The sequence below is a fragment of the Capricornis sumatraensis genome, chromosome 14, assembly GCF_032405125.1.
Source record: "Capricornis sumatraensis isolate serow.1 chromosome 14, serow.2, whole genome shotgun sequence".
Lineage (NCBI taxonomy): Eukaryota > Metazoa > Chordata > Mammalia > Artiodactyla > Bovidae > Capricornis > Capricornis sumatraensis.
The window spans coordinates 51,015,932-51,043,505 of NC_091082.1; the positions used below are offsets into that span (position 1 = coordinate 51,015,932).

At 53.5% G+C, this 27,574-nt stretch overlaps 1 protein-coding gene across 1 annotated transcript; it reads left to right on the plus strand.

Moving 5' to 3' along the window:
- The first annotated feature begins 1,218 nt into the window (after positions 1–1,218).
- Positions 1,219–24,295, plus strand: CTNNBIP1 (catenin beta interacting protein 1). The gene is made up of 4 exons (XM_068986439.1): positions 1,219–1,329; positions 6,472–6,590; positions 7,192–7,282; positions 23,774–24,295. Exons 2-4 carry the CDS (start codon positions 6,495–6,497, stop codon positions 23,830–23,832), a joined length of 246 nt encoding a protein of 81 aa, XP_068842540.1. The 5' UTR covers positions 1,219–1,329; positions 6,472–6,494; the 3' UTR covers positions 23,833–24,295.
- The last annotated feature ends 3,279 nt before the right edge of the window (positions 24,296–27,574 follow it).

A 27,574-nucleotide genomic window follows, 5' to 3' on the forward strand; every position in this document is an offset into this window, starting at 1 on the left:
TTTCATCTCCTTTTGAAAGAATGTGGGGACTTGGGTAGACATTTCTCCAGGGAGCCTTGGTATTTTGGAACTTTGATGTCTAGAGGAATAAAGGAGCAATTAATTGCTATAAATGTCTTTCCCGAAGGGTAGGCTGAGGGTGGAAGAGGTGGCAGTGGCAGGTGACTGCTCTTCCTTCCCAGGGCCATCGGCACTGCTTGAAGGGCTCTGCAGACCAGAGACCCAGGGCCAAAGCAGCGCCTACCTATAGCAGAGGCTTCTGAAATCTCACTTTCTCTGAAAAACACATATTCCTCAGCCTCTTGGGTACGTGAATAGCTTTCTTTGCAGGGATAGCTGAAGACAGATGGGTTGCAGAGCTTCCCCTGGTCTCTTAGAATAGGATTCTCAATTATCCAGAGACATCTGTCCTTACCGTGGGCTGAAAGCCTGAAGTCCAGGTGGAAGCCCACGCGCCGCAGTGAAGAGGGGACAGGTGGGCAAGACTTGGGTGCCCCTGCCGGCTTCACCCTGTGCCTCTGCCCACCATCCGCAGCCTTGCTTCTGCCTTGTTAACCTGCAAAGGACCCAAACCATGAGGTTGTGTGTGGGAGGCTGAAGAAGAAAAGAGAATGTTCTCTGATTCCTGGAAGAGGTGTGTTTAGGGCCAGCAGATGTGTGGCCAGGGTAACAGGCTGTAAATTATCTGCAACTGTAGAGTATGCGTGTGTGAATCTGTTTCTCTGTGTGTAAGAGGAGGGGAGAGAGAACTTATTTTTCCATATACAACTGTAGGTATTCCCAAAGCACAGAAACCCCAGGCACATCTGAGCACAAAATGGGTGGGGCGCCAAGGTACCTGAGCCTGGCTGGTTGCGTTGTCGGGTGGGTGGGACACCTTCTTGGGCAGGTACTTGCCCACCAGCTGGCAGGAGTGATTCACTCAGGTGCTTGTCGTCTCCCAGCACGGCTCCCAGTCGGCTGGGTGACTAACCCCAGGGGAGAAGGGTGTGTGGTGACCTGCTTTGGCCGGAAATGACAGGAGTCCACAGCTGCAATCAGCACCTTATCCCAGAGGTGCTAGTGCAAGTTCCTGGGCTGGCCAGACACACAGGTATTTCCGGACTGCCGCGTAGGGCCCATCGCCATGAGCTTCCCGCCAGCCAGCCTGTGTCTCTCAGCACGGGGTGTGGACTCCTGCAGCCGCTCCCATGACCCGTTTTCTGTTTCCACAGGGCGGCATCTTCCTATTTCTCCCCGGCCACGGCCCACCTGTCACAGTTGAGTATCTGGAGCACCGTTGAGCTCACAGTTGAGCACCATTTGCCTCAAGTTGATTTCCAGAAGCAGGTAAGAACTCCAAGGGCAGGACATCTGGTAACCTGTCCGTAGGTCAGTGCTGGGGAGGGTCCTGCCTTGGGTACCGGCTCCTGGGCTGACCGTAAAGTAGGCACATCTCGTGTCCTTTCTTCATCGTCCCTAATGATGCTCATGGCTTCAGCTGGGTGGGCTCTTAACGGTGTGCTTTGTGCTTTTGTTGATGTCTTTTAGGCTGTTAAGATATGTGTAGTCTGAATTAATATTTTATATAAGCTCCATGAAGTACACCATTATATGGTGGTGTATTTTCATGCAATGTAGATACTGTACAGTTGTAAGAATAAATTTTGAAACATGAGCATGTAAAATATAGCAGAATTTTTTAAATGGACAAAACAAAAGGCAAGTGTCGGGATCCATGGGGCAGAGGTACCTTTTGTATCTACAGGCCCCTACTGCTGTCTGGCCCAGCCTGTGGTTACTCAGCGTTTATAATACAAGCAGGTGCTAGACTACCCTGGGTATAAATGTATATTCCAGTTTATGTAAGTGTGGGTGTTAAGCAGCATCAGCTTCAGGTTTATCGGTAAAAATGAGGGCAGGGGACTGTGTTTGTCATGGGGAAGCCAGCTTTCAGAGCCATTGATCAATTGGGTCTGACGGCCGCACATCCCCTTCCCAGGTCTTCCCAGCACTGCCTCCTGAGTCTTCCACTCTGAGGGCAGCTGCTTCTGAGCTGGGGCTCATGTGCACAGAGTGGGTCCTTCTAATCTCTGGGCAGGAGCGTGGTGTCTCACAGATGACCTCCATGGCTCCGAGAAGCAGCGCCTCCTCCCAGGCCATGACCCACTTTTGTCACTTTTTTTGGGGGGAAGGGAGATGTAATTGCTTTACAATGTCATATTAGTTTCTGCTATACAATGAAGTGAATCCTTCCCAGTGGTTGGGAACCCCTTCCTCACTGTCTTTCACCCACCAGTCTTCCTTCAGCAGAGATGAGGGCTCAGAACCAACAGCAGTGTGTGTATGACATGTTTGGGGGGCTTGTGGACATGTCTGCACGTTTCAGTGAATGTACAGACCTCAGTTTCTCTGAATTGTGTGTGTCCCAAGCAGATGTGATTTTCTGGAACCATGCCCACTTTCCCCATGACCTCTGACATCAGTGGCATGTCATCCACTCAACCACAACCTCTCCCCTCACCTCACCGTTTGTTTGAGTACTCGACAGCTGCCCATATCTATCCATTTTCTGTTTTTTGGCCTTTCCCTGGTGAGCCTCCAGAATATTCTGCCTTCAGAGAGGGAGCAGGTCTCCCTCTCTGGGCAGTTAACACACAAGGATTTTCTTAGGATGTAGGACAAATGCGCCCTCATCTCAAGTGGTGGGATGTTTCCAGCATCACCCAGAGAACACAATTGAGAAGCGGGTCTCAGAGCTGAGGACCGAACAAATGATTAACGTGTCCAAATTCACTGTAGTTTGGGTTTATGTCATTTAAACATGCTTCAATGGAGACCAGTTCTTGATCCCTGCAGGGGAAAGTAAGAATTCTCTAGTGAAGTTAATCTGATGTTTGTCAAAATTGTGATGAAAACCTAATAGCATGTTCACTTGGATAGGTGCCAAACCCAAACACTCTGTAATGAACTCATAGCATAGCAGCAACTGAAAGGTCGGTGGTGTTTGGGTTAATTGTGATTTATTCTCTTCAGTTTTCTCCCGAACGTTGGCGCCCTGGATGCAGATTCTGTTGAGGACGAGATTGTACATCAGTCCTGATGTTCCCGTCCATCAGGATTGGAGTGTGGAGGGCGGGAAGGTGCGCTTACGTAACCATCTGCCCTGATGCAGCCCTGGATGTTCCCTCTGTCAGGCAGCAGCACAGAGTCAGCTCTAGCTAGAGCTCAAAGAATCCTAGAAGACCAGAAGTTTCAGGAATGGCAGGAGTCTTCCCCAAGGAAAGACAGTTTAAGAAACAGTCTCTCCCAGGGAAGCATCATGGGGGCATGACCCAGCCCCAAAGACCCGTTCAGGTACCAAGGACACCCCAGGCCCAAGGCTGGGTTTGTAAGGCCCCCTGGTAATCACAGCATGAGTGTGTGGCAGGGGATCCTAGAGGGTAGTGAGTGTGGGGGTAAGTGAGTGTAAGAGGATTGGGCAGTGAGTACAGAACACCAAGGGTAGGGTTATTGGGAGGAGCAAGATTCTGTGAAATAGACCCAATATAAAATGGTTTCCCAGGTGGCTCAGCACTAAAGAATCTGCCTGCCAATGCAGGAGACTCTGGTTCCATTCCTTGGTTGGAGAAGATCCCCTGAAGAGGGGAATGGCAACCCACTTCAGTATTCTTGCCTGGAGAATTCCATGGACTGAGGAACCTGGCGAGCTACAGTCCATGGGATCTCAAGAGCTGGACAGGACTTAGCAACTAAACAACAGCAATAACAAAATGATTTTGCACACATTTACACACACACTGTCCTGTTGGTTCCGAGCTCTCACACCTCTGCTGGAGGAAGCCTGGCTAGTCAGGAAAGGACAGTGAGGAAGGGACTCTCGACCTTTGTGAAGCCAGCATCCCAACGTCTTGGGATGCTAAGCAAAACCGAGAAGTGTCCTTAGCTAGATGGAGCTGGCCCCTGAACGGGGGGACAGAGCTTGCTCTGGGGGGACTGAGGGTGGTCTGTGACAGCAGGAGGTCACAGGGTTCAAGCCATCCATCGCTAGGGTGGCTTGAACCAGAAGGGCCTTTTGGGGGCTTGTGCTGGGGTTTGGGGGCAGACAGCACTGGAGCTCTGGTTCTTTTGTGTGTGGCGACACCTAGTGGCCATTCCCTTGTCTTCCACAAGAAGACCGTCAACCGACCATCAGCCCTTGGCCACAGTACAGAATCAGAGGGCTTTTATCCCTGGAAGCCCTCACTCCCAGTTCGGAGGCTTCATGGAGCATTTCATTGTCCTTGGAGAACACGACAGCCCAAAGCAGACAAGTTACTCAGGAACGAAAGTATTTGGGAAAGCTGAGTTTGGTTATGGAGACTGGATTAGAGATTTGCATTCAGCCCTAGGAAGATTGAAGGCAAAAGGAGAAGGGGGCAACAGAGGATGAGATGGTTGATGGCATCACCCACTCAATGGACATGAATCTGAGCTAACTCCAGGAGATAGTGAAGGACAGGGGAGCCTGGTGTACTGCAGTCCATGGGATTGCAAAGAGTCGGACATGACTTAGCGATTGAACAACAACAAATTTGACTCTAAGTGATGTGGATATTGTTGCATGGGGTGGAGGGGGGACCCCAGAGGCCAGACCTCACGGGCTTTCTGGACTGTCCCTTCAGCCACCCGGGCTCAGGCTGTGGGAGAAATGGGTGAGTGAAGCACGTGTGGCCCCAGCCCCTCAGTGGGTGCAGAGACACAGTCATCGAGCACCCAGCAGGTGCCCTCAGGAAGCAGGACGAGATGGGGCAGCTGGACAGGAGGGCCTGGGCAGGGGTGCACCACCTGCTTGGATTACGGTCAAGAAAGGCTCCCCCAGAAGCCCTCTAAGCGAGGCCTGGAGACCCCGGGGCAGAGGCTGGTGGGGTAGGAGCCTCGAGGCAGGTCCTGGACACCGGCAGGGAGGCAGGAAGGGGAGGGGAGCAGGGGAGGAGTGGGAACAAGGAGGCAGGGCCAGCCTGCGGGGTCCCAGCGAGGACATGAAATGTATCCTGGCATAGGCTGAAGTGAGGAGAAATGTCATGTGTTCTGCTTTGTTAAAGTGATCATTCTGGCTACTTGTGTGGAGTGGGGGAGGCGCGAACACGTCAGCAGGTGGAGGAGTGATCCCCCATAACCAAGCCATCCCGCTCAGCTATGCTGGGAAGTTAGGACTGTCCCTGCACTGTGCACTTGGCCCGGGGGACGCCCCGGCGGGTGGCCAGCTGCCTCTCATTCAAGGTCCTTCTGGAGGCAGCTCACCCCTCCTTCCCCATTACCAGTTGTGAATCGGGCCCTTTTCTGAGCCCGGAGGTGACGAGGAGCACACAGTGGAAGGGGAACGTGGGTTTTGGTGGTGGAAGGAAGGCCCCGTAAGGCACTGCATCGAGCGCAAGGCTGCCACAAACACATTTTGCATTTTGCCCTGTTGTACGGGCTTCAGGGCAGGAGCCCCTGTTAGCTTTGACAGGCGCTTCCAGGGAGGCTGCTGCCCAGGGCTCTGGTGCATTTCTGAGCCTGCCTTTCACCCGGGAGAACTGGCCTTTCCTGGGCTCGCTGGCCCCTGAGGGATGGACGGTGTGAGGAGTGTCCTCCTGCGAGCGCAGCTCCTTGGCACCAGGGCTGCCGAGGCTCCACCCCCACCAGCTGCTGCGTTATTTCTGACTCATCCAGGAGTTACAAGTGTGTAACCCAAACCCCTCCACGCCCGGCTTCCTCCCCACTGGCTCCTCCTGGAGGGAGGAAACCCCGGGACTTCTCTCCCGGGACCTCGCCACTGCAGGTCAGGTCCCCACTGCACCTGAACGCACTGCCGCCCGCAGGAGCTGCCCTGTGACAGGTGGGTGGGCTGGCAAGGGCAGCAGCCACGAGCCCGGGAGGGTGTCTGTGCCCGCAGCCCCGAGCTCGCCGTCCCCATCGAGGGATTCCTTGGAGCCCGGCCCGGGAGCCGGCCTCTCGAACGTCAGAGACTTATGCAGAGGGAGCTGTCTTGGTGTCTGGGGGCTGGGTACTGATCCCACGGCTTCTCCAGCTACAGGCCCCAGTCAGCTGCCTTGATTGTGTCATGTTGCTCCTCATGGAAGCTGCCTGCTTTGAGAGCTGGGGACACCTGGGGTTTTGTGCAGCATATCCCCTGGGCTTGTCGTAGCAGGAGCCTGGCTGAGGGGGTGACTAGAAGGTGATGCTGGCCAGGAGTCTGGGTCAGCTCAGCCCCCGGGGGCCCAGCAGCCCCATGCACAGAAGGGACTGGCCACCAGCGCCTGCTGCGAGGAGTGGTGGGGTGAGGGCGGGTAGCTGCTCGGGCTGGCTGTTGGGCCAGCAGGGTTGAGGGAGGGGCCGGCAATTCGCCTCCACGCCGGGCTCTCAGAAACGAGCCCCTGAGGCATCGTGGGCTGCCTGACACCTCCTGCCCGCTTGCGGGTCTGTGTCGTCCTGACACCGTCCCCTGCCCCTGTGCTTCTCACTCCGCAGCAGTCCCCAGAGCTGGCCAGGGGATGAACCGCGAGGGGGCCCCCGGGAAGAGTCCGGAGGAGGTGTACATTCAGCAGAAGGTCCGAGTGCTGCTAATGCTGCGGAAGATGGGCTCCAACGTGAGTGCCTGCAGGGCGCCAGGCAGCAGGGCCCCTGGGGAGGGCGCCTGCCGCAGGCAGCCAGAGGGCCACAGCCAGCTTCCGTAGCCATGGTCTGGGCAGGGGGTTGCGGGGGCTCTGCTTAGGCTGTGGCTGATTCAGGCTCCCGGGCACAGACACCAGCATGTCTAGTCCTGCCGGCCCTGCCAAGACACCCTGCCATGTCTAGTCCTTCCTACCCCCTGTGCCAAGCTTGGGCCAGGCGGGTGAGGTTTTCTAAAGGCCCTGACCTTCCTTTCCTCCCCTCTCCCAAGAGCCTTCTTTTCCAGGGGGACAGGATCACCCGAAAGGGCAGGGGGGCTCTCCGAGCCTGGCCTGCCCTACGCTGGAATCCCTGTTTCAGATCTAATCCCAGTGGCAAGCCCTGTGGGCCCAATGGTCCAAGCTTCAGGGGTGGGAGCAGAGGGGTCAGAATCTCACCCTGGGATGGCAAGGTCACATCTCAAGAATAGAAGCCGAGGGAGAGGAGAAGGAGGCACCCCTTGGGGATGAAACCAGTCTGAGCAGGTGCCTCCAGGGGCAGTTGTGAGCCGCCTCTCACCCGGCTCTCTCATCCTTGCAGCTGACGGCCAGCGAGGAGGAGTTCCTTCGCACCTACGCGGGGGTGGTCAACAGCCAGCTCAGCCAGCTGCCCCAGCACTCCATCGACCAGGGTGAGTCCATCGACCAGGGTGAGTAAGGGCCTGCATGCCCTTCCCAGGGGCAACAAGCAGTGGTTCCTTTAGAATGCATAGCTCCAGCCCTTGCAGACGGGTGATCCCCGAGAGGGAGAGGTTCGGGGCAGACAAGGAGGGGCTGAAGCTCCCCCCACCCACACAGCTAACCCCGGATGGCGGCAGCCTCTAAGCGTGGAGTCTGGGGCGCCTCCTCGGCCTCTGGGCTGGTCCCTTTTTCCCCAGGTGGGAGCCAAGGACCCAATCAGGTAATGGGTGGGGGAAATCCCTTTTGGGCCTGGTGGAGGAAGAAGTGGAGGTATCTGGGGGCCCTGTAACTGCAGAGGCTCTTGTGGTTGCATGTCTTTAGCCTTTGCCTGACCCCCATCCACCCTGTTCAGGACAAGAAAACTACCCTTGTGTGCAGCGGCCTGGCCTGGTCACAAGCTTTAAGGTGGCTGCTGTGTTCCTGGCTGTGCCCCGGGGGTTGGCCCCAGTGGCCCTGCAGGTCTCTGTGTGCCTGAGGGAGTTACTTCTCTCTTGAGCGCCCTCAGCCAGCGGTAATGATAGTAGTGGGTAACACTGAGTGATTGTTGTCTAGCAGGCTCAGGCTGAGTGCTTGATACACATCGTTACATTTAACCTAAAGAGCTACCAGCTGTGTTACTTCTACTTAGCAGGCAAGAAAACTGGAGTTCAGAAGCAGTAAGCCACTGCAGCCAGTTCATGCTGCCAGTTACTGGGAGGGCCCAGAATGCAAACCTGCAGCTAGACTGCAGGGCTGGGTTCCACTCTGCCCTGGGGCCCAGGACCCTGCCCGCCATCTTCATTCAGTCCTTTCCTTTTGTTCTTGTTACACTGGCTTGGAATTATTGGCTATGAAATCATGCAGCCAGGAGCCTGCCTGGTGTGAGCAGGCTCCCAGGAGCTGGGCCCTGGTGGGCGTGTTTGCTGACCCCCAAGGCCAGGGAGGAGAGCCACTCTGGCACACAGGCCAGCTTTTCTTGAGGCTGCCCTTGTTCCCCTGGATGTCACAGGCAGGGCTCTGCCCTGGCACAGGGCCCGGTTCCCGAGCTCTGACGCTGGGTGTGACCCGGCCTGTGCACCCAGCTCAGCAGAAATGTACAGGGTGTTCCAGCGGCTCCAACAGCTCCCGGGTCGGCCGCTCGCCCCGGCCACACTCATGCCACAGCCTGTTCCACACCAGCTGCACTGTCAGCCACCGCTGGGAGAGGAGGAGATGAGAGGTGTGTCCCTGCCCCTGTCCTGGGATATCTCTTGTGGGAGAGGCCTTTTCTTTTCCAGGACTGATCTGGGTTTTAGTGTGTGTCCCTCTTCCCTTCTGAAACTTTCCTGCTTTCTGAGTTCCTGGGGCTTCACATTTTCTGCCAGCCTGGTCTTGGGCTAACCTGACTTTGAGCTCTGGTTCTAAGACTACCTCTAGAAGAATGCTCTTAATGGGAAAAATCAAAAGAAGCTATAAAACTGTATGTCAGTGTAGAAAACACTACCACAGGTACTCCCCTGCCCCCGCCCATATCCACATACTCATGCATAGAACAGAAGTAGCGGAAAGAATATTTAGCAGTTAATAGAAAATTGTTGTTTAGTTGTTAATAGAAAATTTTGATAGAGGGTGGGACCATATAAGGCACCTTGAGTTTATGCGTCAAACACTTTTTGCTAAAACTAATTTTTTAACATTGCATGTACTTTTTTTTTTTACAATAAGGGGAAGTGTTTTTTTTTAAGTCTCTGAACTTTTATCTTTGGTTTTCTAGTTTTCTTTCTTTTCTTTCTTTCTTTCTCTTTTAAAAATTGAAGTATAGTTGATTTACAATGTTGCATTATTTTCTCCTGTATAGCAAAGTGATTCAGTTATGTACATTCTTTTTTAAATATACTTTTCCATTATGGTTTATCATAGGATACTGAATAGAGCTCTGCACTAAAGAGTAGGACCTTGTTGTTTAAAGGGGAAGTTTTAAAAAGTACTTTTTATCTTGCTTGGCTAAACCAACAATTGGAAACAAACTCTGTTGAGTTATTTAAGGCAGTCATGGTGACCTTACCTGGCCTGAAACTGCTGAGCAGTCAGGAGTGAGCTGTGGGCATGTGGCTGTGAATTTGTGGTGCTGGAATCTGGACCCTCCCGGGTTTGGGGTGTCCACAGACAGCCAGGCTGGCCTTGGGTACTTCTCTCTCCCAGGAACAGACTACTGGGACTAAACCTGGAGCTGGGGGAGAATATCTGGGGAGACGGTTCTCTGCTGCTGGGGTGTCCTTCAGTCTGCCCCTCCTCCCACGGTCACCTCTGACCTGAACCACTGAGAAAACAGGCTGCAGAAGGGGCTGAAGGAGAATTCCCTGGAGTGTGAGTTGGAAGTGGGGAGGGGTCAGCAGTGCCTGGAAGAGCTTCCGGAGCACACTGTATTTCCTTTATCTCTTCCACTGTGGAGGTTCAAGCATGAGAACAGGACCCTGCATTTCTGGCCACGCCGGGGCCACGTGGGGCTCGAATAACATTCTAGCTTGTCCACTTTCTTCAGCAGAGCTGCCCTCAGCTGATGCCACAGGGCCTGTTGCTATCAGAGGCACAGGTGCAGCCCAGGTGGCAAAAGCCCAGGATCATTGCTTCCATTGCTCAGGACACCAGCATGAAAAGCCCAGAAAGGCCTAGGAGCATTTGGGGTGGTGGGCAGGGCACTCCCAGAGAAGCCTGGTGTGCGTGCCTCCTGCCACTAGGTGGCACTGTCTCTCAGCAGATGCCCTCGCTCTGCTCCTGGGAGCCCTTGCAGCTCTTACCTCTGCTGTACCAGCTGCCCTCGGTAGGGGGCCTGGGCCGCCCCCTCACCGGTTAGCATCCTAGGGTCCTGCCCACCACCTAAGACCTGCCCATGCTTCTCCTCTGGGGCTGGAGGGGTCTGGTATCAGGAGCACTGCTTGCCCTCCCCAGACCCAGGGAAGAGAGCAGGCTGGGCATTGCTCCCCCCACCCCCAGATCCCATCAGTGAACGTGTCTTCAGTACCTGCTGGGTGCAGACAGCTGCTGGAGACCCTAGTGCACAGGCCTGCACCTTACGGCCTCATCGACTGGTTCCAGCAGAGGGTGCCAGTTGCCCCTGCTACCCTGTACTGAAACGGGGATGGACCTGCCTGGCCTCTGCTAATCCGAGACCACCCTCGAAGTCTCTCAGTGGCTTGCCTTGAGGATACAATCCAAACCCCTTAGCCATGATGTGTGGGACCCCCTGCCCCTACTACCTCTCCGGCCCTCGCCCCCCCCACCTACCTCTCCCACCTCCGCCCCAGACACCAGGACCTCATACTCCATAAACAGCCACACTGAGTGGATTTCTGCTCCCGTCTCAAGCCTTGTGCATTCATGCCTTCCTGTCCCCGCATGTGCCTCTCGATGGCCAGGAGCCCAGTGCTGACGCGCCCCCTCCCCTGCTCCCCTCAGGCTGGGCCAGGCCCTCCTGTGGTCCCCACCGCACACTAGCACCTCAGCTGTGCTGCTCCGCACGCTGTTACCTGGTCCAGCTCTGGACCAGCTCTGAGCTCCTGTGGTTTCCCTCTTCGCATTTGTGGGGCTTGGCCCCCCAGGCCCCCAGCATGTTCTTGGGTGAATGAATAGACTGCCCTCTGGGTCTGGAAGCTCAGAGTCCCCAGAAAGGCAGAAACGTGAAGCGCTGTCTCCTGGTCCCCATGGTGGCCGAGCAGACCCGACAGCTGAGTTTGAACCAAAGGCAACCAGTGCTTCTCTGGGAAGATCACTTTGCTGAGAAGGCCCAGCTGTAGGCTGGGGGACAGAGAGCTGTAGCTTCCGAAAGCAGGCTCAACAGAATGCTGAGTTCGTTCCTTTCTTGTTGTCAGTGCTGTTCAATCTGTACCATATATTGATAATTTTTCCTGGCTGTGAAAGAATGCATACTCATCACTGAAAGTGGTTGGGAAAGATAGAAACAGCAGAGGCGCCTAAAGGATTGACTGCAAATAGCTGAACCCATTACCTTGCATTAGTTAACCAGCAGGCTTTTTTAAAAAATATGCATGAATTTCCATTACAAAGTTGTAATGGATTTCCATACAATGTAAACATTCTGATATCCATTTTAGCTTCCATTTTTTTACTTAGGATAATTTTGTTGTTTAGTCACTAAGTCATGTTTGACTCTTTTGCAACCCCCAGGACTGTAGCCTGCCAGGCTTCTCTGTCCATGAAATTCTCCAGGCAAGAATACTGGAGTGTGTGGCCATTTCCTTCTCCAGGGCATCTTCCTGACCCAGGGATTGAACCCATGACTCCTGCATGGCAGGCAGATTGTTTACCATCAAGCCACCTGGGAAGCCCTATGAGAATTTTACCATGGCCTTGATTTTCGAGAAAGCAATTTAGCAATCACATGATATGCAGCCATGTGGCTGTGCCATCATTTTTTAACCGATCCTTTACTGTTGGACGTGTGATTCTCATCTTTGCTATTAATTATAATTAATTTCTTGAGCTCCTACTGTGTGTCAGGTTCTGTGTCAAGTAGCACATAAAGTTATCCTAGGGAATCCTCCCAACAGGGCTGTGAGGCAGGGGTGATCACAGCCCCACTTTCCTAATGGAAAAACAGACCCTGAGATGTTGAGTGAGATGCTCAAGGCCATAGATGTTGTGTGGTTCCTGTCATGTGGTTCTAGATGTGGCTTACAGGCCATGTGTGTTTCCAAGCATAACAGTGTTTTACCTGAGGGGCAGGTGTGATGGAGGTGGTTAGCATGGCATTTCAAGAGGGCATCAAAAAGTTGGAAGGGTTTCCTGGTGCTGTTTTCTGGACTTTTCACCTCCAGGCCCCTTTAAACATGTTCGTTCTAAGCTCTGGGTCTCTCCCTGACCGAGAGCTGCTTCCAGGATGAATGCCTGGCCAGTGCCAGTTCCAGGCCCCCAGCTCACTTGGCAGAATCCTCCTTGTGGCCATTCACCTGCAGACCTGCCATCTTCCAGCCATGCTCCATGTGGACCCTCATCTGGCTGTCCCGGAGCTGGAGAGACCCCATCGAGACATGGCCCCTTGTGTTAAAGAAGCCCGCATCCTTTCTCTTGCCCTGGAGCTGTTCTTGCCCTCTTCTTGGCCTTGGCATGCTGGCTCCCCCAGCCTGTTCCAGCCTCTGTCTGATCACACTCTTTCTCAAAGCGACTTTCCAGGGAAGGTCCCCAGCCTGAGCCAGCTGGGCAGTCCCGGGGCACTGCTGGCTTTCCCCCGTGGAAGCCAAGGCTGCAGGCTCTGAGTCTGCTGCCAGAGAGCCTAAAATAGGTCATTTGGTCTCAGGGTTACACTGAGAGCCTTGTTAAAATAGCTGTGGTTGTGAGCAAGCCAGCGGGGAGCCAGGGCCTCGGGAGGGGAGGGCAGGGCAGGGCTCGGCTCACCCCGCCAGTGCATAGCTCCTCCGGGGATCAAGCAGGATAACCCCTCTACACGTCACCCCTCTTGACCCTCTTCAGCAGCGCAGCTTCACAGCCAGCGTCCTTCCTGGAATCCTCTCCTACACCCTCTGGCCTCTGCTCTTGGGCTGCCTCTGCCACCCTGTCTGCCCTTCCGGGGTTGGCCCCGACTTCCTCCTCTGGCTCCTGAACTGCCTGCGCATCTTTGCTTCCACGGAGCCCTTGTCACATCTCATCGGGAGTCCGTGGTCCAACTCTCCCATCGCCATGTGGACAGAGGCTCCCTCTCTGTGCAGACCAGCTGTCCAGGTGCCAGGACCCCTCTCTGCCCACATGTGGCTCCCAGGCTTCTCCCAGGGCCTCCAGGTAATGACTGAGTCTGGATGAAATTGCAGGCAGGCCCTGGGAGAATGCCAGTCAGTGGGGTGGGAAGCTAATCTTTTTAAACTTTAATCAACACTTTCATGAGAATTACTTGTAACCTAATAATGATAAACGTGAACTAAAAAAAATCTCATATACATTGAATTCAACTGAAAAAGTCAACCAGGAAGACTTGATGGGAGATAACTTGTATCACAGAAAAAGAAAAAGGCTTAAGAAAGGGTGAGGATCATGCTGAGCAGCAGGCTGGTAGCTTTGTTCAGCATCTGGCTCTGGCTTGTGAAGGGTTGCCTTGACCCTCCCTCCTTCACTGGTGTGACATCTGCTGTTGTGTGGAGCTGAGAGCAGGGACCTCCAAGCCCTGTGCACCTCTGTACCTTCCTCCTGACACCTGCTTGGGAGAGGCAAACCTCTGTCCTGGAGAAGAGCATCAGGGGCCCCTGGGGTCAGCAATGGCTCCTTCCGGCACACAGTCACCCACTGATCTGGATGCCAGGCAACGGCTCCCAGCCTCAAGTTGCCAGTGCAGCCAGGTAGATGGAAACGGGAGTAAACGTGTAAAGACCTCTGGGCACAGATCCCAGAATGACTGACCCCATGGGCAGGGAACCCACCTAGAAAGCCCCAGAGAAAAGGTGCTCTTTGCCTGGGTCTTGAAGGATTCACTGGTGGCTCAGATGGTAAACAGTCTGCCTGCAATGCAGGAGACCCAGGTTTGATCCCTGAGTTGGAAAGATCCCCTGGAGAAGGAAATGGCTACCTACTGCAGTATTCTTGCCTGGAGAATTCCATGGACAGAGGAGTCTGGCAGACTACAGTCCATGGGGTCCCAAAGAGCTGGACCCAACTGAGCACCTAATGGTGAAGGATGTACAGGAGTGCATGTGGACAGACTAGGAGAAGGATGGCACCGACTGAGGGAGTCCTGGAGCCTGCCCAGCCCTGGGCAAGTGTCCCCCAAGGGGTGAGTGTGGGTGGTAAGTAACTGGAAAGGCAAACGAGCTCAGAACAAAGTAAATTCTGGAGATGAGGCCGCGGGGGTTACCAGGACCTGAGGGGTGGGATGGCCAGGCCAGTAGCTGTCCATCTAGGGTGAGCGCTGGGGAGAGGTCACAGGTCAGATGCTAGGGCAGAGAGACACGCAGAAGGTCACAGCAGTGTCCTGTGAGCAAGTTGGGGTGGGGTTGGAGGTGAGGCCGTGTGGACGGGGCTCCTGGACTGAGCAGCTACAGTGGAGGGGCAGGCAGGGGTCCCCCAAGTGGGCAGTGTGTGGGATCCTCCAGGAGCAGGCAGGGGTTAGGTCAGAACCCAGGTGTAAGGAGGGAGCAGATTTGGGGATTGGCCCAGGGAAAGCAGGCAGAGGGAGGGGAAGTGGAGCCCTGTGAGCATAGCACCACAGCCAGCAGGGGGCGTGGGGGAGCGCAGAAAGGAGGAGAGGAGCCGCTGGCTCACCATCAGGGCCCCCAGGGTTCCTAATTAATGTCCGTGGTGCCTTTTCCCAAAACAGTGTCTGTGGATCCTGGCTGGAGGCAGATTGCTGAGGGCCGGGAGTACATGGCGTGAGGCCGTGGAAGCAGGACAGAAGGTTGGATGAGAAGAGACAGCAGCTCAGGGGTGGGGACCGTTTGTAGCATTGAGTTCTCGGAATGTGGGCTACACAGACCACTGCACCTGAATCACGGAGGGCACTTGCTAAAAATGCAGATGCCTGGGCCCCACCCGAGCCCTCCTGGGTTAGAGTGTCTGCCAGGTTGGCCTGGACATCTGCATTTGAAGCAAGACCCCAGGTGGTTGTGACGCCCTCCAGAATTTGAGAATGTGCTGGGACTCTGGGTGAAGACCTGGCCCTTCCTGACCCCTGGAGGGACTCCCCTGCCCCTTCCAGATTCTGTCCCTTCACACAACTCTCTGTAGTGTAGGAGAGCTTCCATTGCAGGAACTAAGAGACTTGATAAGGGACGCCTCACCTTGGAAAAAAGACCCTGATGCTGGAAAGATTGAAGGCAGGAAGAGAAGGGGACGACAGAGGGTGAGATGGTTGGATGGCATCACCGACTCAATGGACATGAGTTTAAGCAAGCTCTGGGAGTTGGTGATGGACAGGCAAGCCTGGCGTGCTGCAGTCCATGGGGTCACAGAGTAGGATACAACTGAGTGACTGAACAACAATACCTTGGAAAACAACCCGCAGAGGCAGGATGTGTGTTTTGGGCTCAGTGAAGTGCAGGAGGGGTAGGTGGCCTGGGGTTCCTGGGTCTAGAGCAGAGCAGGGGTAATGGCATCTCTGGGGTGTGACCCCACCAGGTGCTGTTTGCGATGTTTCATGCTGCAGGTGTTATCTGGGTCAGTCCAACGGGTGGACAGGATACATGTGTTTTGCAGATAAGGAAACCGAGGTGGACATGCAGGGACTGGGCAGGGTTCAGACTCTGGCCCAGGTACCCCTATCCACCTGAGGAGCCCAAGTCTGGGGAGGCCTGCGTTGGCCTATCGGGAGGCCCAGTGCCTCTTCCAGGAGCCCCCTCGCACCTAAGCCCACGGGCCCCGCCTTCTGCAGCCAGGGCACCCGGTGACATGGTTGCCACCCTGGAGCCCAAAAGGCATCACTGAGCCTGGAGCCCGCTTGGCTGCTGAGACTGTGGAGGATCTGGGGTGCTGTTCCCATGGCAGCCAGTGTCGTGCTAGCTCTGGGGAAAAGCCATACTCTCAGCAGAGCTGAGAGGCACAGAACCCTGGGCTCCAAGGCCACAGCTGCTCAGAGAAGCATATGACACCCAGCGGGTCTGGGTCTCTGTGTGGGGAGGCCTAGTCCAGGGTGGGGCTCAGCCTCAGCTCGGTGGACACCTTTGCCCTTGGAAGAGTGTCTTGGATCTGTTTTTCCATGAGGGAGCCTTGCTACCTTGCTCATCTCCCCAGAGCAGGTAGCTGAGCTGTGCTGTTTGGGGTAGCCAGGTAGCTGAGTAGCAGATGCTGATTGCCATGGATGGCAAGATAGTGACCTCAGGGGACTGAGAGGGAATGCCACAACCCAAGTGACATGTTCAGAGAAGGGGCAAACAGCAGACATGGGAATCACCCTGGACACCTGCAGAGTTAACTTTGCCCAGGTTAATCTCCAGCTGGACTTGGGAGACTGTGTGTGTGTGTGTGTGTGTGTGTGTGTGACAATGGCGATTCTCCAGGCAAGAATACTGGAGTGGGTTGCCGTTTCCTCCTCCAGGGAAACTCTGGGGGTTGAGGAAGAAGTCAGGAGGTCATGAGATCTCCAGCTCAGAAAGAAGTCGTCCTGGGAGGTTCCAGCCAGGGGTGAGTGTGAGGTTTCAGAGCAGCTGGGGCACAGACTTGGAGGCACCCATGACCCTGGATCAGGGGGTGTGGGTGTCCCCACCCATGGCAGATACTGGAGCTGGGCGTCACCCCTTTTCTCTGGTGACATCTGCACAGGGCTGTGTCCTGCACTGGGGGCCCTGGGGCTGGCAGCCTTGGAAGCTGGCCCAGGCTCTTGCACCTTGTGTCAGTTTCTTGGGGAGGGGTTACCCTCAGGGCTCCCCACCTCCTGTGAGCACGGGCTCCTCCTCCGAGCTGGGCTTTAAGGGAGCTGCAACTGGATGGAGGCTGGAACTGCATGGTCAGCACATCCCAGATATCAGGAGGCTCTGTCTATTCCTTCTACCACCTGGTCTCTCTGTCTCCACAGGTTCCCTCTTGGACAGGGTCAGGGGTGGTATCTGGAGCTGTCCTCGTGGGCGCTGGGACTAGGCCTGCTCCAGTGAGGGTCTGTGCCTCTCCTGGAAAGGGACTGGTTCTCCACTAGGATGTCCCCTGATGGGTCTGAGAAACAGGCCTTCCGTGCCCTTCCTCCATCCACTGCTTCAGGGCTGCAGTCATCTCCCCTATTCCTCTTTCCTGCTCTTTTTCACCCCTGGGCCTTTCTCCAGACCCTGTTGCTTCTTGCCGGTCTGCCCCACACCCTGCAGAGAGCTGCTCCCCAGTCGCAGCACGCTGGTTCCCTTCAGAGAGCCGGGCCGGGCTGGGGCCATGGGTGGTGCTGGTGTGTGGAGCCTGTACTGGGCTTTTGATTCTGTTGGTGTGAATTCACCCTGAGCTTGCAAACAGACCAGTGACCCCATTGTCTGTCTCCCGCCCCCAGCTGGGGGCCAGCTTCCCTTTTCTAAGCTCCTAAATGTTTGTCATTTTTCTGTCCCCAGTCACTTGACTGGACTCCATTAAAGAGGCAGAGCTGAAGTGGGACATGGGACGGAAAGGCCCACTGGGTGCTCGGCTCTGGTTCAGAGAGCTACGCCCTCCCCAGTGCCTTGGCCCTGCTCTTCATAGCAGGCGAGCCATGGGACTAGGGGGGCATCTGGAAGAACAGTGGGCCCAGGCAGGGGACAGGGTCTGGCCAGGCACCTCCCAGGTGGGCTTTCTGGACTCCACATTCAATCTCCTCTAGGGCATCCATCCCAGGCCTGCTTCTGTGTGCTTTGTGAGTCCTGGGTCTTGCTTCCATTCTCATGGGGGCAGATATGGGTGCACGCTCTGCCAGGAGCAGCCTCAGTGCTCAGGGTAACTGGGGCAGGACCAGTTATTTCCTTCTCCTAATAAAAAATGACAAAGCATGTCGTGCTGCGTGCATGGTCTTCCAAGTCTGTACCAGGTCTTTGCTCTGCCTCTGATTCACCAGGTTGTTTCATCTCTCTGAGCTCCTCACCTCCAACGATTCATCCTGTGTCACTGTTTTAGAGATTGTGGTCAGGGAAAGCCTGGGGAGGTGACTATGCACCAACTGGCATGAGGTGTGAGATGGACTTGGGAAGAGCATTGAGGCCAGGGAAGGAGCAGGTGCAAAGGCCCTGAGGCTCAGGTTCCTGTGCCTGAAGGACAGGCAGGAGCACCTGTGGCTGGAATGGGGTGAAGGTAGAGGAGGCGTAAGGAAGGAGGGGAGGAGGCAGCCACAGGCCCAGTTGCACTGGGTCTTGCAGCCACAGGGTGGAGTTTGGAGTGTCCCTTGAGAGTGATGAGAAATCGTACAATAAGCCACCTTTGGAGAGTTTTGAACAGAGGAGCAGCAGGAGCTGACTCGTGGTTTTAAGAACCTCCTTCTGACTGCTGTGTGAATGGATTGTCAGGGGCTAGAGCGGAGAGATCCAGGGAAAGAGGGTGCAGGGGGCTAGTGAGAGGGGTAGTGGTGGCCTGGACCAGGATGGCAGTCGAGGAATGGTAATAAGTTCAGGATGCATTTTAAAAGTAGAGTCAGCAGGACTGGCTGATGTGTTGTATGTGGAGTGTGTGTGAGAGAGAAGGAATCAGGAAGACCCCGGGGTTGGAGGTGCCATCACCTGAGGTGGAGGAGGCTGCAGGTGCAGCAGGCTTGGGGGATGCACCATTTGACATTCCACCAGCGGTGTCTGAAGGTTCCAGTTTCTCCTGAACACTTGTTATCATCTGTCTTTTGATTCCAGCTGTCCAAGGATATGAAGCGACGCCTCCTTGTGGTTTTGTTTTGCATTTCCATGACGAATAATGATGTTGAGCATCTTTTCATGCACGTGTTGACCATTCACATATCTTTGTTGGAGAAATATCTATTTGAATTCTTTGCCCAATTTAAACATTGAATCGTTTGACTTTTTATTATTATTGAATTATTTATATATTCTTCATATGAATCCCTTACCAGATTTGCAAATATTTTCTGTCATTCTGTAGGTTGTCTTTACTTTTTTTTAATAGTATTTTTTGAAGCATAAAAGGTTTTAATCTTGATAAAGCCCAACTTATATATATATATTTTTCTTTTGTTAATGGTGCCTTGGGTGTCTTATCTAAGAAACCATTTCCTAACTCAAGACAATGAAGATTTACTCCTGTTTTCTTCTAAGAGTTTTTATACTTCAGCCCTTAGAATATTTAGGTCACTGCTCCATTTTGAGTTAATTTTTATGTATGGCACAAGACAAGGGTTCAGCTTCATCTTTTACATGTAAGTATATCCAATTGTCCGGAGAAGGCAATGGCACCCCTACTCCAGTACTCTTGCCTGGAAAATCCCATGGACAGAAGAGCCTGGTAGGCTGCAGTCCATGGGGTCGCTAAGAGTCAGACGCGACTGAGTGACTTCACTTTCACGCATTGGAGAAGGAAATGGCAACCCACTCCAGTGTTCTTGCCTGGAGAATCCCAGGGATGGGAGAGCCTGATGGGCTGCCGTCCATGGGGTTACACAGAGTCAGACATGACTGAAGCGACTTAGCAGCAGCAGCATATCCAATTGTCTCAGCACCATTTGTTCAGTTCTTTCAAATTGAACCCTTGGCACCTTTGTCAAAATTTAATTGACCACTAATGGAAGGGTTTATTTCTGGATTCTCAATTCTGTTCCCTTGATCTGTGCCAGTTCTACCCAAACTTGTTTACTGTAGCTTTGTAGTAAGTTTTAAAATTCAAAAGTGTGGGTCCAGCCTTGTTCTTTTTTCTCAAGATTATTTTGGCTATTCTGGATGCTTTGCGTTCCCATATGAATTTTAGGAGTAGGTTGCCAGTTTCTGCAAGAAAGGCAGCTGGGGTTTGATAGAAATTGTGTTGAATTTCGTCCAGCAATGTTTTTTTTTTAATTTATTTTTGGTTGCACTGGGTCTTGGTTGCTGTGTGCAAGCTTTCTCTAGTTTTGATGAGCAGCAGCTTCTCTCGTTGGAGAGCATGGGCCCTAGGCATGCAGCCTTGAGTAGTTGCAGCACTTGGCCTCAGTAGTTGCAGTTCTCAGGCTCTGGAGCTTGCTAGTTGAGGAGCATGGGCATAGTTGCTCCAAAGCGTGTGGGATCTTCCCAGACCAGGGATCGCACCCATGTTCCCTGCACTGGCAGGCAGATTCTTATCCAGTGTACCACCAGAGAAGTCCTTAGCAATGTTTTAGACGTTGATGTTTTGTCCTTTTTAGAGTTCAAATTTTGTACTCCATTTGTTAAATTTATTCCTAAGGATTTTATTATTTTTGCTGCTATTGTAAATGAAATTATTTTCTTAATTTCATTTTCAGATTATTCATCCCTAGTTTATAGAAATACAAATGATTTTTGGTATACTGACCTTATATCCTGCAACTTTAACTTATTTATTAGTTCTAGTAGTCTTTCAGTAGATTCCTTAGGATTTCTTATATGTGAAATCCATATCCTCTACAAATACAAAAATACTTCTTTCTTTCCAATTTAGATGCCTCTCATTTCTTTTTCTTGTCGAATTTCCCTGGATAGAACCTTAGACACAGTATTGAATAGAAATGGTGAGAGTGGATTTTGTCTACTTGTTCCTAATCTTGATGGGGGAGAGCTTTCAATCTTTCACCATTGAGTATGATAATAGCTGTGGGTTTTTAGTAGATGCCCTTTATCTGGTTGAAGAAGTTCCCTTTTATTCCTAGTGTGTTGGGTGTTTTTTATCATGAAGAGGTATTGAATTTTGTCAGATGTGTTTTCTGTGTCTATTCAAATGATTATATAGTTTTTGTTCCTTTTTCTATTGATAGGAGTTATTACATTAAGTGATTTTGGGGTATTAAACCAACCTTGCATTCCTGGGATAAATGTCACTTGGTCAGAGTATATAATCCTTTTTATATGTTGCTTGCTAGTATTTTGTGAGTGTTCTTGCATACCATAGGTGTTATGAATATGTGTATTCATAAGAGATACTGGTCTGCAGTTCTCTTTCCTTGGGATGCCTTCATTTGGTGTTGGCTTTCTTTTATCTTTTAATGGGTCAGAGAGTGTGGAACAGGAGAGACTGATCAGCTTCTCCCCTCCTGTGCTCACTGCATCTGGTTGAAAAGGACAAATAGAAGCTCTGAGCCCACGTCCAGACAGGGTCAGCAAAAAGTACCAATGGGATGTACCAGCCTCGTCTATAAAATGAGATGGTAAACCTAGCTGATGGCCCAGATTCAGTGAGCTGGTCCTGCTGGCTTTTCTGTAGTATCTTCCTGTTGTGAGCCCTGCGTTTCCAGGACAGACAGAGCCTCTAAGGAAAGCCCCACATTCTGGCCTCAAAGGAGAAGGAGGGCTCATGAGGGTCGACTTTGGAGATCCCTCTTGGCTCTAAAGTTCTAAGAACTTGAATCATAATAATGAACTAAGCAGCTCACTCTCCACTGAGTGCTGTTGTTAAGTTGCTTCAGTCATGTCTGACTCTGTGCGACCCCATAGATGGCAGCCCACCAGGCTCCTCCATCCATGGGATTTTCCAGGCAAGAGTACTGGAGTGGGGTGCCATAGCCTTCTTCAGTGCATGAAAGGAAAAGTGAAAGTGAAGTCACTCAGTCATGTCTGACTCTTTGAGACCCCACGGACTGCAGCCTACCAGGCTCCTCCATCCATGGGATTTTCCAGGCAAAAGTAGTGAGAGTGGGTTGCCATTGCCTTCTCCACTGGGTGATCGGCCCCAATTCCTCGGAGAAGGGGAAGGGCCACATCCTCACCTCATAGCCCGCAGGGTCAGGCCCTTGTTGAGTGACGAATGCCAGGCCAACCAGTGTAAGAAAGATCAGAGGAGGCTCTGGAAGAGCCTGCCCTGCTCTGGGTCCCCAAAGGAAAGCAGATCCCTGGTGGTGAGCCCTGGAAAACAGTGAGTCCTTTAGGAACAGAACAGAGCCGGGGTGGGCAGTGGCTCTGTGGGCCCTTTATGCAACGGCTCCAGCAGCAGAGTGGGAAGCCCTATTAACAGGAGCCGCGGGTCCCCAGCCCTCTCCGCCCCAGCCAGACCAGCTGGCAGAGCAGCCCTGGTGCAGATGTCTTGTTAGGGAGTTGCTGGAGTCCCTCAGTGACCTTGAGGAGGTGACTTCTTTCCCCACCTCTCAGAGTGCAGCCCAGGTACACTCATCCTGCAGCCCTTGCGTCTGGGCTCCTCCAAGGAACCGATGGCCATTCCCTCTGCAGGCTCACTCTTCCCTCTCGGGGTGGCCAGTGCTATTTTTGTGCCTGCAGCTCAGCACAAAGGCCCAAGGTCCCTGCAAGCAAGCCCATGGGACAGGCCAGGAAAGCAGTGAGTGGGCTGCCACTGTGCATGGCCTCTTTTGCTGACAACTCCCCTTTCACGGACTCCCTCCAGCCCCCTCCTGCTTAGCGAGCTGGAGAGTCGACACTCGGGAAAAGCCAGCATCTGTTAGGTAACTGGCTCAGCTGCCATGCAGGGTATGATGTAATCTTGGATCCTGTGGTTGCTAGGAAAATTCTGCCCGCAGTGATATTGCGTGGTCCGAGGAGCGAGGCGAGTACAGAATGTTCCCGAGAAGACAGGGGAAGGATTGCTAGGGCTTCCCAAGCACAGGAGCCCGGAGAAGTTGGATGACCCAAGCTCCTTTCTAGAAGCTTGTTCCCCTTGGCGGGAATAGAGGTTGTGCTGATAGCAGCAGAAGATCAGGTCAGGTGGGGTTGTGCAGCAGGGTGACTCCCCTTGGCAGCGGCACCTTGGTTCTCTGGTGCTAAACTGCAGGCACTTGTCTGTCATGTGACATCCTTCTCGGAGGGGCCCTCCTCCTGTAGCACCAGGGCTGGGCACCTCCTCCGCTCCTCCCGGCAGGACAGTTAGGCAGGAGGCACCAAGAAGCTGCCTTGGGAAGTGGCAACTCCCTGCGGTGTGGAAGGAGCTGGTCCACACCATGCCCTGGGGGGCAGGCAGTGGTGGAGTCCTGCCCTCTCTCTGGTTTCCCATGCCAGCAGCTCCACCAGGCATCACTCCCCCCAACCCCTACCTCCTGCTCAGTGGCCCCACACCCCCTGTGTTGCAGTTCCGACCCTCCCCTCCCAGGGAGAATTCCTCCAGCAGAACAGAAGTATGTTTGAAAGGCCAAAGGCAACTGACTGCTCTTTAATGTTCAGGGTGTGACCAAGAACCTAGGTTTAGAAAAAAGGGGAGAGACGTGGCAGGACCCAGGCACCGGAGGCAGAGCGGGACCTGTAGGTGACCTCACCTGCCCCACAGCGCCTGTGCTCAGGCTTCCTCCCAGCAGCTCCGGGGGAGGCAAGTCCGCATTCCAGACTCTCCCCCTCCTCCCTCCTGCCTTTTCTGGCTGCAAGTCAGAGCCTGTCTCAGGGAAAACAAGACAAAGGAAGTGGTTTCATGAGACCCTGGACCAGAATCCTCAAATCTACCATGAAAAATATCAACGGAAAGATTATGGCCATTATCTGCCTCTGTAGGAGCCGGGCTGGAAGTGGGCCTGGCTGTGCTCCTCTGAATAGGTGATGGGGTTTGGACAAAGGAATGAGTGCTAGAAATCAGGAGGGAGATCCTCCAAAGGGATGGAGACCAGAGTCTTAAGAAAGAAGAGGCGTTTCCCAAGGGCCCCTGGCTTTGGTGACCTTGGAGCAAGGGTCACCGGCAGAGAGAGCCCTGGTCAGGACAGCAGCCTGGGTTCTTGTCCTGCTCTCTGCTCTTGGAGGTGTAGCCTAGAGTGAGCCTCTGAGCTTCACCCTGGCAACCTGCCTCAAGAGGCCCTGCAGCTGGGTTGCTGGCAAATCCTGGCCAGGCTGTAGGGGAGGCTCAAGAAGGGCAGTGGGCTTCCCAAGAAGCACTTTGTTCTCAGAAAGCACCCCTCCTTCAAGGACTGACACCGCATGGGGGCCGCAGCCCAGCGCCAGAGGCCCATCCAGCAGCGGTTCTCTCCCCACGGTCTGCAGGTGCGGAGGACGTAGTGATGGCGTTTTCCAGGTCGGAGACGGAGGACCGGAGGCAGTAGCCGCAACCCCCGTGGAACACCCTGGAAGCTGGCCAAGGCCAGGAGATCTGTGTGGACCTCACCGCTGAGTGGCAGAGGGTCATCTCCCCTCCCCCTGGCCCCCCACCCCACCCCACACTACCCAACCCCACGGCCACTCAGCATCCTTGGGGGAGACACCAGTGGTGCGGTCACGATTGGCTTAAAGAGACGGACTCATGATTGGCTGCAGGAAGAAACCTTTTTATTTTTAAATCTTGACCAATGGAAACCTTTTTATTTTTATTTTCTGACTCTTATTTTAAAAAAAGAAAAAAAATTTGCGCCTCGGGTGTATGGCTTCCCAGGAAGCTCTCCGAGCTCTGGTGCTTTATTTGGGTCACTCTTGAGGAACATGAGGAGGTCCGATTGGCGGCTTAAACTGGAAAAGGATTTGATTGGCTGGCTAATGGGAACCTTTTTTTTTTCTTTGATTGGCTGCAGGTGTTAGGCTAATCACAACAGCTCCTCTCTTTTGAATGTCGAAAACAGGGTTTGGGACATTGGTTGTTATATTTGACTTGAAAAAAAGAAAGAAAGAAACCAAGTGCGCTTTGCAATATTTATTACACAAAGAGCCTGCTGCTGTTTTCACGTGTTTTGTGTTTGCCTTCCACTGGTTTAGGCGTGTTTCGTTTTCCATTGGCTCACCCATGACTTCTGTCACCATGGGCCACCCACCCGACCTGTGGTGGGTAGGCCCTCTCCAGTGGGGTTGGGGGGGAGGTCCACCTGGAGAGTGCATTTGCAGTAATGACCACACCTGGCTTCATCAGCAAGGGGACCTCCCCTCTCAGGACCCCAAGCAGGATCTACAGCTGGAAAACAGAGCCCCCATGGTTGTCCTGAATCCTAGCAGCTCAGGGCCTAGAGGAGACTGTTCACCAGAATGACTTCCACGAGTTGGCAACCATCCAGCCTCCCTCAGTGAGAATGGAATTGCTCACTTGCACCGTCCGGGCCTCCCTAGCCTGCTCTCACTGAGCAGGGTACCTCTTTCCCTTTAGTCATCATTCCGTCTGTAGCCAACTTCCTGAGATCTCATCCGGGCGGGAGCTGCTCTCAGTTCTAAGACCCCCAAACATAGCAGAGGTCTCTGCTGGGGAACCCAGAACCCACACCAAGGCCTCAGGTTGGCTTACAAGGCCCAGGAGGCCTTTGGCTCCAACCACCCCACCACCACCACCATTGCCCCCAGGCTCCTCCCTCGGTGTGTGCTGCCAGGGCAGTGGGTCCTGATCAGCCCCCAGAGGCCTCTCATCCGAGGCTGTGCCCTTCACTTCGGAAGACTCTCCCCATGGCAGCTTGGAAGGGACAGTGTCATTGTTTATTTATAAAGTGCCCGCTGAGACAGCCGGCTGGGCCTTCACTGAACAAGTCCCACCAGGCGGGCCTTCCACCCCGGCTGCCAGAAACACACTACAGAGCACTGAATGGTCTTTGAAGGGCTGCAGGAACCCCAGGTCTTCCCAGCTGCCCTCCTCCTCCCCTGAAGCCGGCCGTCCTGCTTCCTGCATCTCTCTCTGGAGGAGAGTGTGGGTGAGGAATTGAGAAGGATGCGGGCCTGGGGAGGGGAAGTCTCCACCCCTACCCCCCACACCTCCACCCCTGGAGGTCATAGACAGTTGAGGCCTGCTTCTTGCCCCAAGAACCCAGAGCCAGGAGAAAACACTCAGAGCCAAATTTCCCCTTCTCAGCATGGTCATGGAGCATGGGAGCCGAACACCTGCATGACCAGGGCCCAAGCCTGGGAGCCCCATGGCTATTCATGCTGGACTCTGAGCTTCCTCTGAGCCTCGCCCCAGAGGAAGACCCAAGTGTCACAACCTAGACACCCACGTCCTCCTGCACAAACAGGCCCCCAGCACTGGCCAGCTGACTGTTAGCCTGGAAAGTTGATTGATCCCCAAGGGTCAAGGACATCTTTCAGGAGGGGCAGTGTGTGGACACACATATGTGTGAGAGTACACACACAGACTCACACACACACATACCCTCTCACTCCCAGCTCTGTGGCCCACAGCTCCAGCTGACCACCTGGGGAAAGGTGAGTTTTTGTTCAGTCACCCCACCACCACCCAGGGTTGTAACATCTGTCATCAGGCATCAGTTCTGATGCTGCTGGCCACCCCCTCTCCTAGTACCTGTGGCTCCCATAAAGGTGTGTTCCTCTCCTTGTCAAGTTCATGGGCCTCCCTCTTGTAATGACAGTGGCCCTAACCTATCTCATCTCCTGAAGAAGAGAAGTGAAAATGTTGCTGTGGGTTCATATCTCTACAAGTATTTCTGCTGGAGAAAACAATTAACAATAAAGATTTTTAATAGTTGGGCGTGTGAGCTGATTTCCCCACGTCACATGGACTCTGCCGCTGGGGCCCATCCCCGCCAAGCGGATGAAAGCACCATGTTTGCTGGTTGAATTGTATGTGGTCTCGAGCAGAGATCGGGGTTTGGAAGAATTTCCAGATCTCCCCAGCCCAGCTGACACGTCTATAGGAGGGTGAGCCCCCTTTTTGACCTGGTGGTTCTACGTTTTTTCCTGGTTGGGCTGAGGTCACAGCCATCTTCAGACGTGAGTGCCCCACTCAGCAGACACAGCACCCCCTCCATTCTAGACACCCCAGCATCCTGTGTAATGGCAGTATTCTTAGAAATATTCGTAACAGGGTTCGATCCTGGTCCTGGAAGATCCCACGTGCCTCCGAGCAGCTGAGCCCCGGCACCAACAACTACTGAGCCTGTGCTCTTGAGCCCCTGCGCTGCAACGGGAGAAGCCATTGCAATGGGAAGCCCGAGCGCCGCGACTGGCGAGTAGCCCCTGCTTACCACAGCTAGAGAAAACCTGCATGCAGCAACAAAGACCCAGTGCACACGCAAAAACAGAATAAGAAAGAATGCTTGTAACATAGGTCCAGAGTATCTGTCCCTTCCATCATCCCAGAAACAGAAGATTTGTGGGTATTCAGCTGTCTATTCAGCTTTGGAAGCTGAAATCATTTCCTCCTGAGCAATTTTTGCTTTGGAAGCATTTTCTAGGATTTTTCATTTCCACCCTTCATCGTCCCATTTTAGGTCTTTTTTTTTTTTTTTCTGCTTACATAGGCTCACTGCTTCTATTTCCTTTTTCGAAGAGTTTCACTGGGTGCTGAATTCTATGAGGTTTCCAGAATATGGGGACTGATGGCACAGTCAACATCATTCACTCTTAGGGTTGGAAGAGATGGAGCTTGTCGAGCAGTTCATGTAGTAGACAGCTGTGTGGGTTCCTCTGAAACATGTCTGGAAAGGGCTTGTCCAGCCTCTTCTTGAGTATCCTCTGTGAAAGTGAAAGTGCTAATCACTCAATAGTGTCCAACTCTGCAACCCCATGGACTGTCACCCGCCATGCTCCTCTGTCCATGGAATTCTCCAGGCAAGAATACTGGAGTGGGTTGCCATTTCCTCCTCCAGAGGATCTTCCCAACCCAGGGATCAAACCCCGGTCTCTGGCATTGCAGGCTTTCCCATCTGAGCTACCAGGGAAGCCCAGTCTAGGGCTGTGGAACTCACTGCCTCACAAGATAGCTCTTTCTGCCTCCAGGTAATTTACACTCAGCCTTGTATTGAGTTGGTCTGCCCTTCCCTGTAACGTCCGTTTCCAAGAAGGAAATTATAGTTACTGAGAGACCAAAAAAAGATAGCTGTGTTAGCTAAAAACTACATAGAGACCCATACCAAGGGGCTT

Coding starts and splice junctions, on each gene's coding strand:
- CTNNBIP1 (XM_068986439.1), top strand. CDS start 6,495: ATGAACCGCGAGGGGGCCCCCGGGAAGAGTCCGGAGGAGGTGTACATT. Junction 6,591..7,191: donor TGCGGAAGATGGGCTCCAAC/GTGAGTGCCTGC, acceptor TCATCCTTGCAG/CTGACGGCCAGCGAGGAGGA. Junction 7,283..23,773: donor CCAGCACTCCATCGACCAGG/GTGAGTCCATCG, acceptor CACGGTCTGCAG/GTGCGGAGGACGTAGTGATG.